The following is a 16,466-nucleotide window of genomic DNA, read 5'->3' on the forward strand; positions in this document are numbered from 1 at the left end:
TCACAGCTGGAGCCAGCATGAGATGTGTGAGGACGGCGGGGCACAGTGGACGGCAACACTTACAAATACAAGGAAGTCAACGTTGTTGGACGCTGGACAACTCTGATAAGACGTGAGTTACAAAAATAAACACAGTGGCTGTACAGCACTGCGAATCTCTATCTCATTAGCTGATAAGTGGAAACACACATCCTCAAAATGAGCCAAGACTATTTTTCTCATCCACAGATTGAATCATCTGCTGTTAAGCTTTAGCAACACATTCCAATACAGGTGGTCCTCTGAAATGAGAGGTTAGCTTTGCTTTCAACAATGCCAGGGGTAATGACTGATCTAATCACAGGGCACGCTCACGCAACCCACCTGTTTTGCCAGCTTTGCTCTCACATAAAGCGCAGTGTTGCCAAGCCCTCACAGTCGGGGCGGGTGGCACATGTTGGGGTGGCAGTGATGTGTTACCAAGATCCCTGTATAGGCCCAGCTATATCTGGGTCTGATTCTGCTCTCTCATCTGCTGCCAAGAACAAAAAAAAAATTGCTCGAGCTTGGCCTGGCCGGATCCACTCAACGGGGCGCTGCACCTGAGAGCTTTTACAGGGGCAAGATAAGATGCAACCCTTGTTGCTAACCCCGCACCACTAAGGCCAAACCAACACCGGCCATCATCCAAAACATTTTGTGACTCACATTTTCCAGTCGCCTGATCTTCCTTCCCAATTGTTTTTTGGGGTTTTTTTAAGTTGCAAGCAGCCAGGCAGCAAATCAGGCATGCAGCCAGCAGATGTGGCAGGCCCTTGTGTGCAGGACTGCAGCACTTAGAAAGGATTTGCTTCACCAGTAAAGAATTTGGTCAGTTCTTTGTCCAACAGAACAGGACTTATTGGTCCCATTAATGGCAAATCACACTCTGTCAAAGCTTGGACATTACAGCCTGGTGTGGCAGCTGCAAGACATGATATGCTCATAGTTGTGTCAGCGGCCTAGCTGCACTGCACACAGGCTCAAATTTTTACGGTGCACAAAATGAATGTATTGTATTAAGGATAATTGTATTGTTTTTGTAAGGCCTAGTTCAGGTCTTATACAATAAAGCTTAAGCGTCTCTAATGGGTTTCTGGAAGGCTGGGATACATAATGCTGCCCTTCACAGTCAATAACATGTATTGCGAGCCATGCCTATTATATACCCTGGGGTACCGGCCAGTGGGGTGAAAATAACTTAAAACTGCTTTCCAACAAGTTGACAGTTCTTTCCAAAAGAAAACACCAAGTTTAAACTCTCCCAAATGTATTAACTCCCCATGAACTTCTCTTTCTTTTTTGTATTTTCTGCAGGAAAACAAGCTGCACACTTTTTGGACGACCACACTGGTATAATCCACATCTGATTACCCCTCTTCTATGTCTTTCGCTATTGTTGCTGCTCATTTGCAACATTCTGGTTGATAATCATCAGGGCAATATTTTCCACTCACATATATATATATATCTCTGTAATTTTATCAGGACCAACATTGTGCAATGTGTTTGCTTGCTTGTTAATGTTTCCACTGCACACCTTTGAACTTCATCTTCCAGTTCTCTCTGCCCTCAGAAACCATGTTGTTTTATGTTGCATTTTTATTACATCTGTCTATCTTCCAAAAACCTTCTAAATATAGTCCTGCCCCCCCAAAAAGAGCTGAAGTCCTAACTAATTAGAGCCTTCTCCTCAGTCTGGGGCTGCCTCCAGTAAGAGCAGGTTTATGGGCTGCATGCAGGGCAGCACTGCTCAGCTTCAGCCTTTTCTGTTGCAGTTTGCATGCCCAAACATCAGCCCGAGGATCTGAGGAACATTAATAAAGCTGGCTGCTGGCTGCTGGCTGGCACCACTAATGATGCTCACTGTTTGTCTCCTCCTTAATCTAGTCTAAACACAGTCTCTTTGCAAGATACTTGCACGAGTGTCCTTCTTCAACAAGCATTTAAGGAACTTAATATACATACATGAATAATGCAAAAACCCATGCATGTCTGAATGTGCACTGCTTCCGACATCCACACGTGTTTAGGCTTGGAGAAGGCACAATGCTGGGCTAACAATAACCCACTCCAGTATCCAGAATGTGAATCAGTTTTGATTTTGTTCCGGCTGCATGACTCTCGTAGGATAAATAATAACTGGTATGTGTTTTCTAGGGAGCCTCCTCGCCGATTTTCCGCCGTTCTCGGGCCCTGGTTTTTCATGTCATGTTGGAAGCGATGGAATTTCTAAACAGGCTATCTGAAACTGGTTTATTCAATAATATATAAAGAGACGCCATCATCCTGACACCCTACACCTTTCAGTCTGGCCATTAGCCCAGTCAGGAGTGGAAGAGCTGGAGAGACAGGCAAAATGGAGCAACACTGGGGAGGTTGACGCACCGATGAATAATTTAAAGTGAGTCCAGTGTAGTATGAAAGAATCCTCCCTGTCCCAGTCCTTCAGCTTTGCTCAGTCACTTCTAGCGTGTAGATCAGTTTGGACTGGAGAGGAGACACGCGTGCACCTCTGTGATAGGCTTTGAATAGCCTCCTGACTTCACGTTTCCAGTTGAAGCTTTGTGGCACCACAGGGAGTCTGAGGATGATCCCTTATTTCTGCTTGGTCCTCTGCTGTCTGGTTCTTCCTCTACAAGGTAAAAGATCATTGTACTTTAGCTCTCCTTAACAACGAACATGTTGAGTTGGAGACAAGTTGAGGCGAGTTCCTCTCTATCACAAACTGCTGCCATTATTATGTCAAATTGCTGAGCACAGCCAGAGGGATGGAAACACATTTGATCCATCACATAGGCCAGAGGCAGATGAAATGCGAGTGCATTTAATTATGTGTTGCTCATCCTCAGGAGCTGACGCAGTCCATTTCCAACAAACTGTGAGGTCTTGTAAAAGTTTTCTTAAGACGCTTACCAAAAAACATCTGCCAATTCTGAGCTTGTTGGGGCTGTTTTTGTCGTTGCGTAGAAAACAACACAAGAGCTCTTCTCTCCTTACAGTGATAGTAACTGACTCCGGCTGTCTTGTGTTACAGGTCTGGAGATACTCGACCCAGAAGAGGTGGAATACATTCGTTCCAACGCGACAGCGACAGTGGGAGGCTCGGTCACCTTGGACTGTGGTTCCACCATGCCCACTATCTTCATCTGGGGCTTCACCAAACCAGGAACTGATAATAATGTAGCAGTGGCTTACAACTACGGACAAGGCCCAAAGCTCCAGTCCCAGTCCAGCAGCTTAGGTCACATGCAGGTGCCCGTTAACACCTCGGCTTTAGTCATAGAGGAGCTTCAGAGAGATGCAGAGGGGATGTACACCTGTCAGGCTTTGTATGATACAGACGACGGGGCCAGGATAACTTTCTACTTCACCCGGCTGGATGTGGAGGATGCCTGATAATAACTCTCTGTTCATATCAGTGTGATGCATTAATGTCTACTTTTAAGCTTTTATTCATCCGCTTTAAAATGCAGGGTTCATCAAAATTCCCCAAAACATATTCTTAAAGTTGACTAGTGGCATCTAATCGTGCAGCCATGTCTTATTGGCCCAGGATCTCAGATTTCTGTCTGTCCCCCACAACATTACAATGGATGTGAATGGAATTTCACCAGTGGAAATGTTAATTGCAATTTACACTTAAAAATTAGTTTACTAGCTATTTGAAGTAGTTGCATGGGATCAGACCTTTAAATCTGCCCACTCCACGAGTACCAGTGAACTGCTTAGTCTCGCATCGTTTCATGAAATAGCGGTTTCTCAATTAAAAAGTATCTTACAAATAAGTTCAGCTGAGGGAGTAACGATTGGCCAATCAGTGCCATGGGCGGGACTGACACTGTTGTCAAGCTGTTATAAAACTATTCAAGGGGTGTCAGCAGTGCACCGGAACCAAGGAGTGATAAAAACAACAATGGAGACCGCTACAGACGACATAAATGTTGCTATTGATGCTGTTTTAAATTGTACTGAACAACACTATGCTTTAATATCTGGAAACATTAATTATATACCTCTGTCGTACTGCTACAACATGCCCGCTGGTGACTCTGGTACGTCTTCATTTTTCGTGGCGTCTTTGTTGGCATATCACGGTCCGTCTCCTCATTTGTATCTGTAACGTGAAGCTCTGACTGCCACTTCAACTTTTACAAGTAATATTAAAATCAACACAAATTCTACATATATGGGAGAATTACCCCGACATCTCTGATACACTCAATGTCCTCTCTTGTGAGTTTTGGCTGCAGAATAGCAGTTTTGAATTTGATATATGTTATTTTTTTAAATCACTCTGCTTCACTCTTACGACACCGACATGTTTGTTGTCATGGCAACACAGCTCCTAGGTAGATACATTCATCTCTGGTGATTGGTTAGCAGAAATAGAACCCTTTTTTGTACCTTGACCTATACAAGGTTCTTCCCTTTTTAATCTCACTTGTGCTTTCCGACTATTTTCTTGGGAGTCCAACACTAAATACTTGGGAGTAACGCCTCAATGTGTCTTTTGAAACAAAGTTCTGGTTGCTCTGGATAACCACAGACCTTGCGGTGTGCATTTTCTGAAGGTCATTTTTCAATTATGTAAGCATCAGAAATCAAATTTTACTCACCTCCATTGTATTAGCATGAAGGCAGAAAACTCAGAAACTCAAAACCTGGGCAAATAAACCAAAAACTACCAGGGTAAATACTATAAGACTTAAGTGAGAAAATATGTTTTTTATCATTTGGATGAACAGACTGTGTAGCACCTGACTGGAGTGTAATACATACTGAAACACTTTGATCAATGAAAGCTATTGTCTTCTGCAGTCTTAGTAGCCATATTAACTTACAAAGCGTGACACCATGTAGACCTGAGGTTGTGGTTTCCATTTCAAATACGTAACCAGTCTTGAATTCTGCTGCTTATTAAAACCATCTGGATAGCAGGTTCATTAAACAAGACTATTTTTTGTTTGTTTTTCTTGAAATATATTGGTCATTACTGTTTCTGCTTAATTCGAATTATCACCCCGCCGTGTTGTTTTTCTTTCCTTAAGTGCATTAGACCCTACTCGTTATTTCACTACTGTGTGATGTCACTTTGAACAGAGTGAGAGGCTGTGGCACATCCAGAGCAGACTGACACATCTCCACATTTTAAAGCACACCGCTCGAGGCTGCAAACTGTCATTCCTGAATAATTTCTGGGGAACATCTTAGCTCCTTTGAACCGTCAGACAGAAATCCTTACACATTAGACAAATGTTCTCTTAAATAATTCATCCGTATAAACGAAACACATCATTACTTAGATCTGTGAACAGATAGTCTAGAGTGCTTGTTGAATAAAAATGACTTCACGGCTGATTATTCTTTTCTGACACGCGAAATACCATTAATTTCATACTGAAGGTTGGCTCATGTCAACAGGTCCAACCTGCTTGTCAACAATAGCCTCATTATTGATCCAAAACAGTATGATCACACATTGAGAAGTCTGTTGACAGAGAGAAAATAAGCGCAGACAAATGGATGCAGCTGGGATAAAGATGAGACAGTGTTTCCCTGATTATATCAGACAGGTGCAGCCTACAAATGTTGCAGTTACACCATGAGTGTGGCATCTTCATGTATCAAGACTTGAGCCTGATAACAAATAAATAGCGGATATCCTGGCGGAAACATATAGATCATTACTCTTATGCTGCATAATGAGCTCATCACTTGCAGAGATCCGCTGGTATGCCGTTGGAGTTCATCCAACCACAACATGCTTCACTTGAGGTTTGTGACATCTCAAGGATAAAACCGCCCAAGGCTGAATCAAGCGACTTAACAACACACTGCCCGATTCATAAGAATTGCATTCATTCAGGGCGTGCTGGAGAGGGGAGAGAGAGGAAGAATGGTGGGCGGAGGGGAGAGGGACTGGCGTTAACAGGTCGGCTCTGCAGCAAGGGGCAGAAAATTCCAGGGCAGACAATGAGCTTTCTTGTTCCCATGGGCTTCTTAATGAAGGGGTGTAGCTGCGTGGGTAGAGGGTGCAAGGCAGGGCTGAGGCAGAGTGCCGACTGATAGACGTGGGAGATGGAGGAGCAGCTCGTTTTAGAGACAACCCTGCCCTTATCTTCTCCTCATCAGCCCAGCCTGCATCTGTCAGCATCCCCTCTCCCTCCCTGGACCATTTCTCTTTCCTTTCCAGCTTCATTTCCTTCCCATTGTTTTGTTCCTTTTTTCTCCCTAATGGCAGCAAGAGAATCAGAAAGGACTCTTGATTGAGCTGCTGCTTGGAAGTAAAATAAAAGAAGAATGGAAACGTGCAGAGAATGGCCAGTTCTTCCCATCATTCTGGGTTGTAAATCACTTTTAGTTTTGGATCCACACTTAAAAAACTAAATTAAATCAGTTCACATGTGAAACACTTTATGGTTTCAAGGCTGAGAAACTCAGGCAGGCTATTCCTGTGAAGAATAAAGTTTAAGTCAAGTCGAGTGAACGAATGCCGCCAGCCTCCATCGAGGCTATAAATAACAGGCGGAAGAGGCTATGCCACGCCTCAGCAGCAGGCGGGTAAATCCGGGTGCCAGGAATATCCCGTATACCATCAGGGGGAGGAGAGATGGCAGGCGAGCCAGGGCCTGAGGACTGGCAGCCGACTCTGGCACAAACACAGGCAGACAGGCACCAGGCATGGAAAGCCTGCACCGCAGTCATCCTCAGTAAAGCAGGGCCAGCCCTGTCATCTGCCCGCTGCAATCCTATCAACTCCAATCAGCCAGCACACCATGGAGATTATTTTAAAACCAATGGAGGGTTTAAGCCTTCAGAAAAATGGGTTTGGCTAATGCAGGCTGAAACCTGAGTAGATTATATTACAACTTGTTTTATGAATGAGATATCTGCAGTATTTTCACACACCAAGAGCATCACACAGCACATTTTGAGGACAGAAATACTCAACTCAGCCTCTGCCTGTTCCTAATATACCACTGCCCATTTTGTTCTTTACAGACAGATATTAAAGCTACGCCAGACAACTTTGCATTTTAGCAGCTCCAACTGGCAATTCAACCTTCAGTTCCCAGAAATAATGGAATGTAACATCATTAAACTGGGACAGATGGCCGACCTTCACAATTTGTCATTACTTAAAAAGGCCAGTGCACCCAAATCACAATATATTTACTCACTTAGACCCTGCAGATAGGCTTTGTTTTCGTGTTTTAGAATTTTGAGTTTGTGAGATATCTGTCTGCAATGTGGTACAACTTAGAGACATTTTGTTTGTATTGCTTGAAAAACTCTGGAAAAGCCTTGTGTCTTCTCCTAAACAAGTCCTTTTTAATCTTAATATTCCACCAACATAAATGCTTACTAATTGGGACAATTTCTTTGTTGGTGCAATGAAAGTCAGGGTTTTTTATGATTTGGGTTAAATTGCCCTTTAATACAAAGAATGCCACATTGATGAGAGAGGATTAAGTTTGCTTTAGATTGGACATTTGCTGGTATATTTGACACAGTTTGTGTTTAACTCTACATTTAATTTTTCTCCTGAGGAAATTTGTAGACCTGATCTTCACCTGGTCAGATAAACTTCACCTGTATCACCTCAAAATTAGAAAGGATGTAAAGGATTCTGTTACTGACAGCAGAACAATTTCAACAAACTAAGATTTGCATGAGAGGGCTGCTCACACTTAGGAATTCTGTTTTAATGCAACTTCTCAACTTCTCTAACAGATTGGGGCCAGTAGGTCAACAGTGCTCTCGAAGCAACAGTGCATTTTGCGTAAAGTGATGAGCTATCAGGAATTCACTGAAGCAAAGAGCAGCAGCCCTTAATCTGAACAGTGAAGGGAGTGTTCACCCCATTCAGGGGTCACTGCAGTGGAACAGCCCATCACAGAGCCACATCAAAGGCCTGCCAGAAATATCGATGGGTTTGGACCGAGGCCGGGAATTTCACTACGGCAATCATTCATTGGGCGCCGCACATGAAGGAGGGGAGGGAAAGACATTGAAAACAGTTTGTCGTTTACTCTTCCATATCTTCTCTTTATATTATTACAAAACTTTACACGGACATTTGCTAATCTCCACACTTGAGTGGAACACATAGGGACAAAACAACAAAAAATAAAAAGTTTTTCTCATCCAAAAGGCATAAATAATATAAAAGACAAACTTCTTTTACTTTAAAACAGATACATTCATATGAAATAATATTTCACTACTACAAAAATAAATAAGTCGTCTTAAGAGTTTTTGATCTTTTATGAGAGTCTTCCCCCCCATGGGATATCGTTTCTGTCTTTGAGCAACTTTTCCTTTGCTCTTTGCGTTTCCCTTCCATCTGGCTTTGCTCTCAGTCTCTTGTAGTCTTTTCACACTTTGCTCATCTCAGCTCAGTCCATAGAACCTTAGTGTCCTTGTCACCGTAACATGCAGTGTCTCTGACTAGCCCATCACTGGACCTCTTCCTCTGTGACATTCCCACCACTGTCTCTCGTCCAGTCTCCTCCACGCTGCAGCAGAGTGTGTTTGTGTGTGGGCTGTGTTCAGACCTCCTGTGGGCTGGGTTGGATCAGCTCGCCTGCCAGGCTGTTGCTGGAGATCCACCCAGGCTTTTCGTCACAGTCCAAGTCTGGCAGGCCAAGACTCTCCCAGCACACCACAGGCCCCTCCATGTCCATGCACTCCAGCTCCTCCTCAGCTGCACATAGAAAGAGAAAGGAAGAGGGAGTCTTTGGTTTATACTTCATATTAAAAAAGACGAGAACAGATTCTGGAGAGGCCCACAGTGTAATTTGTGGTGATGCTGCATAGTTTGTCTGAATGCAATATAAGGATTGGTAATGGCATAAAAAATGATGAGTAAAGCATTAAGAAGAACAACTGTCAGTGCAATTTTGTACCATTGAGGTCTAAGTGGTCACTGAATTAGTTTTTTTATGCTGTAACGTAATCAAAGAAAAAGAAAAACGTTTTAGAACTTTAGAACTTTATTAGAATCGTCTTACATGACATTTGTCATCTGCATTTAAACCCATCCTAAGCATTTAGGTGCAGTGGGCTGCTGCAGAGCAGCCAGAGACACTTTGATATGTGGACAGTAGGAGTTGGGAATCAAACTGCTAAACTTGGGGTTAAAGTATGACCTGTTTACCCACTGATATCAGATGCCCAATGTGTCTTAAAGCAACAGTATGGTAGAGATGAAGCAGGGGTAAACAGCTAGCCTGGCACTGTTTAAAGATTTTAATATCACAAATCGACATATAATTTTGGTTAAATATAGATAAGTTAAAAATGACAAAAAGTTTTCAGGTGTATGTTTCAGATATTTCCAAGGCAAGGATAAGGGACTTCCAGGAGTCAACAAGACAAGACTTCAGGACTTCAGAAAATACTTTTCCAGTCTTAATGCAAAGCTATCCACTGCTGGCTGTAGCATAAGATTTACAAGAATGATATGAGAATGGTTTCAATCTCTCACCTGATTCTGCAAGACACCAAATAAACGTACTAGAGATATTAGACAAGTCCTTTAACTGTCTAAGCTTTAAGTTACAATAAGCTATGGGTTTGATACATAGTAAATTCCTACAGGCTACTGTAAAAGCCATTAGTCAATCTGATCATCATTTTCTTATTTTGCGTTATGTTTATCATGAAATACTCCAGTGGCCACAGGCCACCATTTAGAGACACTGCTACTATCCAAACACTAAAAGGTGTGAAGAATTGATACAACTTTTTGTCTTCTGTGATCATATTCCTTTATTATACCGATTAGTATTACCACTTACAATAAGAAAAAAGGTTATTTCTGTGTGAAGTTGGTCTAGTTTTCTATATGTTTTATTCTATAGCCTAATGATATAATTAATTCTTTTTTTTATTCAAAGATTATCCAAAAAGTACCTGAAATTATAGAAATAAACAGGAAGTGAGAAGTTGCAGTTCTCTGAATCTGTATCTGTAGTGAGAACACACCAGAAACAGAGAAGACGAAGAAAAAGACAAATGTGGCGGAGGAGGAAAAAAGACCAAATACTTGGAAAGATTTTGTGGGCATTGGGTATAAAAATGTGTCTCACCAGTGTTGTCTGCTGGACAGTTTTCATTGTTCCCAACCAGACAGCAGGAATGCTGTGAGGGCGAGGACTCCCTGTGCTCGTCTGGCTGGCACCCTGTGTCCGCTTCCTGGTCACCAGAGTGCATGTGGCTGTCGGGGCCGTGGCACTGCGACGAAACCTGGCCCAGAGGCACCATCTCCAGACCGTCTTGCTGGCATGGCGCCACGCGATGCATTACAGGCAGAGTGCCGCTGGAGAAAGTGCCGTTGGTCTTGTTGTAACATCTGCTCAGAGACAGAGAGAGATGGAAAGAAAAGTGGGACATGTGTTTATAACGGTGCCCGTGCATTGCTGAGTGCTCACCCACTGAGAACGCTCAGCTTCTTCTGCTTCCCATACTGCTCTGCTTCTTCCTCACACTGCCGTCAGACACAGAAAACCCTTGCTGTGATACCCTAAACAGTGTACAAAACCATGACAACCCTAACACAATGCGAGCACTCTTGCACAGCTACAAAAAAAGTGTTTTCAACAGTCCAACGGGAGATTAAAAGGGTCCAGTCACATTGCCTCTATATAACTGGGACTCAATGTGGTTTTGCTCTCCGGTAAAGTTAGCAAACCCAGAGTTTTGAACGCAGCCAGCTTCACCGTGGTGAACTGAGCTCAGCTTCCCTCTATCGGCACATGATTGGATTGTGACCACACCCCCTCTTTTCCCAGCAGCCCGAGGTAAATAAACACAGGGCTCATTAGGTCTGCTGGCTGGGTGCACACAGGGTAAACTGTGATGCTGGGGTCCCTTAAGTACATAAACAGGACTAGCAGGAGGGGAAATGTGTGTGAATGTGTGAATGTGTGTGTGTGTGTGTGTGTGTGTGTGTGTGTGTGTGTGTGTGTGTGTGTGTGTGTGTGTGTTAGCACTCTTTTACTCAGCGGCATCTTATGAAATATTTTTTTTTTTTTTTTTTACACGGTGCTCTTGTGACAAACACAGCTCAGAAAGTTTTGATACAAATAATGACAATTGAGCTGTGGACAATGCACCCTTCAAGTAAGTAAATAAAGGAAGAACGTCCTCGGGCTGTCTTGCAAATTTTCCATGGATCACATTCCAGATTTTGGGAAATTATTAATTTATTTTTGAATTAATAAACACCAATAAAACATTTAAAAAAACAAGAAATACATTGGCCCATATATCCACACAAAGCAAAACATATCACACAATGCTAAATTAGATTATCTTACCTGTTGTTGTTGCAGAGGTTCTGACAGCTCATACAATCAGACGACTCTGTTTGGGGAAGAGCTGTGTACATGCCTCCACCCTGACAAGAGAGCACAAAAACCACATTTAGCCTAAACCAAACTGCAGCTGCAGCTGTTGCTGTAAAAGACCTTGTCATGTAAATCTTGAATATCATGGATATGAATAAGGCATCCAGTCTCTAGGATTGGAGTACTCTGTGGTGCAGCACTCACGTTATGGTGGTGGTGGGGGTGCGAGTGCTCGCAGTCGCGGGTGCTGTGGGGCAGGGTGCCATCGTGGCCGTGTGGGTGGCCAGCTGAGAACAGGCTGCCGGAGCCGTTGAGCAACGCCAAGCCGTTGGGGAGTTTGTGGTGGATGTGATGGCACCCTTGGGGTAACATGGGACCACTGTGCCCGTAGCCACCGTGGACGCCCCCATTGATGCGGCTGGTGCCAGGCAGAGTGGTGTACTCGAGGACATGGCCATTCATCTCTGCTGGCTGGTACATGTAGCCGGGCGGGTCGTACTCTACAGCAGAGGGACGGAGAGAGAGAGGAGGTGATGGAGAGGCAGAGCGGTTAGAGTAGCAGAGGCAGAGACCAGTTTGACAGTGATAATTCATCACAACTAGATAAATATATAATTATATACAAATCATCAATTGTTACTCACAGAAAAACTGAATTACATGGCAAATTTAGTTGATAATGGCCCTATGAAAGAGTTGCTTACTTTCTTGTTTTTGTGCCGGCACTTTTTAACCTTTTGAAAAGGAAATGAATGTACAGGAAAATCTTTTTTGCATCTGAGAAGCCAATTTTAGCTATTTGTCAGCGTGCAGGCTTCTTTCCTACTATTACTGAAATTTGGCACTGACAGTTTGTCAGAATTCTCTTGATTAGATATTTTAGGATTAGATTTATTTTATAATTTTGCGAATTTTGTCTGTGTTCTTCTAAAGCATCTTGAGTTACAACAACATTAACACTGCCCTTTGAGAAGCTCGTCTTATTTTGTACAATGGGACATATGGAAGCCCGCTTCAGCCAGTAAAAAAAAATAAAAAAGATCCTGTATGTCATTACAATGAAAAACTTAGTACCTTCAAAATAATAACTAAGTAAGACTTACATTATTTTGAGATACCAAGTCCATATGGTGAACTCCATTGCATTCCCAGACCGAAAGTGAGCACCTGTGATTCAATCTGGGCTTTTTTCCAAAATCTATAAGCTATAAACCCCAAACTATTTACAGACCCAAACGGTCTGGTAAAGAGTCCATCCAACAATGGCAAACACTTTTGCAAGCGATGTGGGATCCATATATGTTCTATGAACACTTGGAATATGCTGCACATGCTGTCCTGGGGCCAACAATCTTTAAATATGAGACACTTAAAGTGGAGTTAACTCTTTGTATGTGCGCTGTTGCAGAAAACTCCTTTTAGCTACAGTAAATCTTGGAATGAACAAAACACACACTATATGATGGATGGTTTTGAAACACATTATCCAAAATCTTACACTGTCAGCTGCGACTATACTTTTTTTTGCAAGCCTTTCGTTTAGTTTGTCTGTACACTCACTGTGCATGTTGTTCTGCTGACGATTCCTCCACAGACACATGGCAATGAAAGCCAGCAGGATAAGCACCATCACTCCCAAAATGCAACCCACAATCAGGTACAGGAGTCCTCCAGGTGGACTGGTAGGCTCCTGCGGTTGGGGGTAAGGGGGGGTGATGGGGTGCTGGCTGGGCGACCCCGGGGACTGACGTGCTGCAGCAGAGAGGGAGGAGGGGACGTGAGGAACAGCTTTTCACCCGACAGCAACCGAGCTATATAAGAGTACCGAACTATAGAATGCAAACCATTGTTGTTGCTCTCGTAAAAAACTCAGTACATTTATGTTGTGTAATTATGCCCATTGTAGCCGTCATTAAAGTTACAGCCTTCGCAGAAACATGCCTGGACTTCTGATTAAGTGGAGGTTTGGTTGACGCACAAGTGCTTTCTTGTGCAGTACAGCTTGTATTTACTTACCTTTGGTCTCACAGATCATGACGTTGCTGTATTCGCTCTCTCCCCCATCATTAAAGCACTGCATCTTGATATCATAGGAGGTCTCAGGCTGGAGATGTCCAATCATGTGCCAGGGTTTTACACCTGAGAAGGCGGAAGACAGGGAGATGGAAAAATAATCATGGGGACAAAGGTGAGAAATCACTTCCTCTACAAATCCTGTGTAAACTCACTATCAGTATTTCCCTCCTTCTCTTCCTTCTCTTCATGTCTCACACCTCAGTCATGTTCTTTCATGCTCGCTCTGTCATCCACCCCCCTCTCTGTCTTTGCCCCCAGTCAGTCCCATGAGGGCTCAGACAGTTGCTTTACTCTAGATGAGCTCCATATATGGCAGCGTCATGTTTGTCCTGGCTGGCCTCCAGTATTCCCACTCCACACACACACACACACACACACACACACACACACTCGCACACACACACCACTGCTGCACTACCACACACAATAACACTACTACGTACTTTGGAATCACAGATGAGACGCCAATCTCCAACATGGAAATTCTACATTTCAAAGAAATGAGGCAGAAATAAGGTGCTGTTCTTGCTGTGTTTGGTTATATGAAGTATAATAAATCACTGTACGTCGGCTTGGTCCGCCCCAAGGTAGATTTTAACTGTCACAAGTGGGAATAATAAAAGAAGAAAGCTGCTGCTGAAGCTAAATCCACTCTGTGCTGTAAATCAGTCACAATACTGAAGTTTAATACACAAATAAACACCAGTTTGTGCTCTGTCACAGATTTCAACAGGACACACAAAGATTATCTGGGAGGAAAGTGAATCAAACTGCTGTGTACGGGTCGGATAAAAGTTGGCATTGAGTGGTTTGACAGATTATCAGCTTTACTTGTTTAGTCAAAGTTCATGAATAAAAAGGGAGTTATGTGGATTTTTTATGTTTTTTCTCAAAGTATCCAAATAAGAATTGTGTTGATACTGAGAGTATCATATCCAAAGATGATACAACTTCTGAAAAAATAAGCACTGAATTGGTGATTTGCAGGTAAAAACACATTTGGACATGAAAAAAAGAGACAACCCTGAAAAAACCTGAGTAGCTTCTGTCTGTCATTGTGTGCTATTACTATTATACTGTTGTATGTATTGCTGTCTGATATGTAAAGTGCTGTGGAAATTAATTTTCCCTTGAGGTCAATAAAGTCTATAATCAAAAATGTTAAATCTTACAAAGTGGCTTTGTAACTGTGGCTGGTTGAAAAGTTTGTAGATGCCATTAGATGTACAAATCTAAATAATTAGATAATATTTGGAAGCCGGTCATAACTACACATTAAAATACACTGAATTCCAGTGGTAAACAGTAATAAAAACTCGACTTTAGGTTCAGATGAGAGGAGAGTTGGGCGGAGTGAAAGGACGTCCCTCCTTCCCTTCCTGTACCAGGCTCCACTGTTAGCATTCCACCCAGCAACCTGAGCCCCTCTCCTATGGACGGGCTCATATTTCAGCTCTGGCCACCATTTATTAAAAACAGATTTCAGAAAGCCCTGGTGCCCAGGGACAGCACTCTCTATAAATCAAACAGCAGAAATGCCCCTCTTCACTACACCCCGCTCTTGACAGTGAGTATCCATTACTCTCCCAACTCCTAGTTTATCTGCAGAGCAAGAGCTCAACATCCGGGACAGGACGGGGCTGTCGACAAACAATCTACACCAGCTACACACTCAAATCTACACACTCAAACACACATGCAAACATTAAAAAGTGCATTTCCACTCACCTTCGACCACATCTCTTTTGTAGTCGCTGTCATTGTCGCTGTCTGTGGGCCGGTAGTAAATGTAGAAGCCTTGGATTGGAGTGTTGTTGTTACTCGAGGGGCTATACTGGATGGGGATGGAAAAAAAGATTACGTTAGACTACAGCAATCTGGTGGGCAATTATTATACAAAGAGAGGAAATTTTCCAGCAACTAATGGTGGGGCTTGTTATCAGCAGATGTACATGACTGCAAGCAAGATTTTGATTGCGCTTTCTTCCTAAATATCTGAAAATAACGAGACTGTCTGAGGTTAAGTAAATGTGGGGAACTATCTGCAGCCCAAACTGTGGCGAGGAGGAGAAACAGCTTTTAAGAGAGTGGATTCGAAATGTAAATGGACAGGGCCTCTTAATCTCTGTTTGAGCAGATCTCTAATCAGCACAGCCGCTCTTCACCAACAACCACTTTATCGCATCCGAAACTCACTACAAGGTCAGTCAAAGTTTGCCTTTTTCCATCTCTTCAAAACAAGTTTATATCAAATGTGACTGCTCGTGTTTCTCACTCCTTTATATCAAAATGTTTTGTACTCACAGTCCAGCGCAGCATGATCTGTGTATCACTGATGGCGTCTGTAGATGAGATGTGAGGTCCGACCACAGGACGGTCTGCGATAGGCGGGCTGGCTTGTGGCACCTGGTACGGCTTCGAGGGAATGCTGTGAGGACTCTCGCCATACATGTTCATGGCTACAACTCGAAACTTGTAGGAGGAACCTGAGAGAGAAAAACAATGACAGGGGCATTGTCACAGTACAGTGGTGCTGAGCTATGACTTGTCATCCTGTAGCATCTCAAGAAATTATATCCAGCCATGGTGATATCCAATTCTGCTGTCCATGTTTATTAATTTCAGTCTAATCACTTAACTTAAGTTCCGAGGCGCTGAATCTTTGCTCTTGGCAGAAATGTACTAGTTTTAAATCTATTTTTTTAAACACCCTGTCTATTTTATTCCATTATAGCTTTATTTGATATGTTCTGTAAATGTTGCAAATATTGTGATAAAGTAATATATTTTTGTTGTGTCAAAAACAATGATTGCATGCTTAATAGCAATCATTTCTACTGACAAGGAACCAGATGAACCTGAACGAAAAACAAATAGGAAATTTGTGGGAAAGTCTTGAGAGGTGCCGTACCCCGCCATCTTTGAGCTGTACTGAAATGTATACTGCAAAGCTTGTGCAATGTACAAATGACATGTTACCATGTCACATTTTCATTATTTAGCTGAGGTATTACT

The 16,466-nt window shown here is 42.8% G+C and overlaps 1 protein-coding gene across 1 annotated transcript in view; it reads right to left on the reverse strand.

Moving 5' to 3' along the window:
* Positions 1–7,764: 7,764 nt before the first annotated feature.
* Positions 7,765–16,466, reverse strand: part of cdon (cell adhesion associated, oncogene regulated) — a 31,850-nt gene continuing 23,148 nt past the window's right edge. The window contains exons 12-19 of the mRNA XM_054601783.1: positions 15,756–15,937; positions 15,180–15,285; positions 13,392–13,514; positions 12,936–13,127; positions 11,580–11,875; positions 11,346–11,425; positions 10,116–10,378; positions 7,765–8,728 (exon numbers count right to left, since the gene is read on the reverse strand). Of these exons, the coding sequence (XP_054457758.1) occupies positions 8,574–8,728; positions 10,116–10,378; positions 11,346–11,425; positions 11,580–11,875; positions 12,936–13,127; positions 13,392–13,514; positions 15,180–15,285; positions 15,756–15,937 (1,397 nt within the window). The 3' untranslated portion in view covers positions 7,765–8,573. The remainder of the gene's footprint in view (positions 8,729–10,115; positions 10,379–11,345; positions 11,426–11,579; positions 11,876–12,935; positions 13,128–13,391; positions 13,515–15,179; positions 15,286–15,755; positions 15,938–16,466) is intronic.

The sequence above is a fragment of the Anoplopoma fimbria genome, chromosome 1 (genome assembly GCF_027596085.1).
Source record: "Anoplopoma fimbria isolate UVic2021 breed Golden Eagle Sablefish chromosome 1, Afim_UVic_2022, whole genome shotgun sequence".
Classification (NCBI taxonomy): domain Eukaryota; kingdom Metazoa; phylum Chordata; class Actinopteri; order Perciformes; family Anoplopomatidae; genus Anoplopoma; species Anoplopoma fimbria.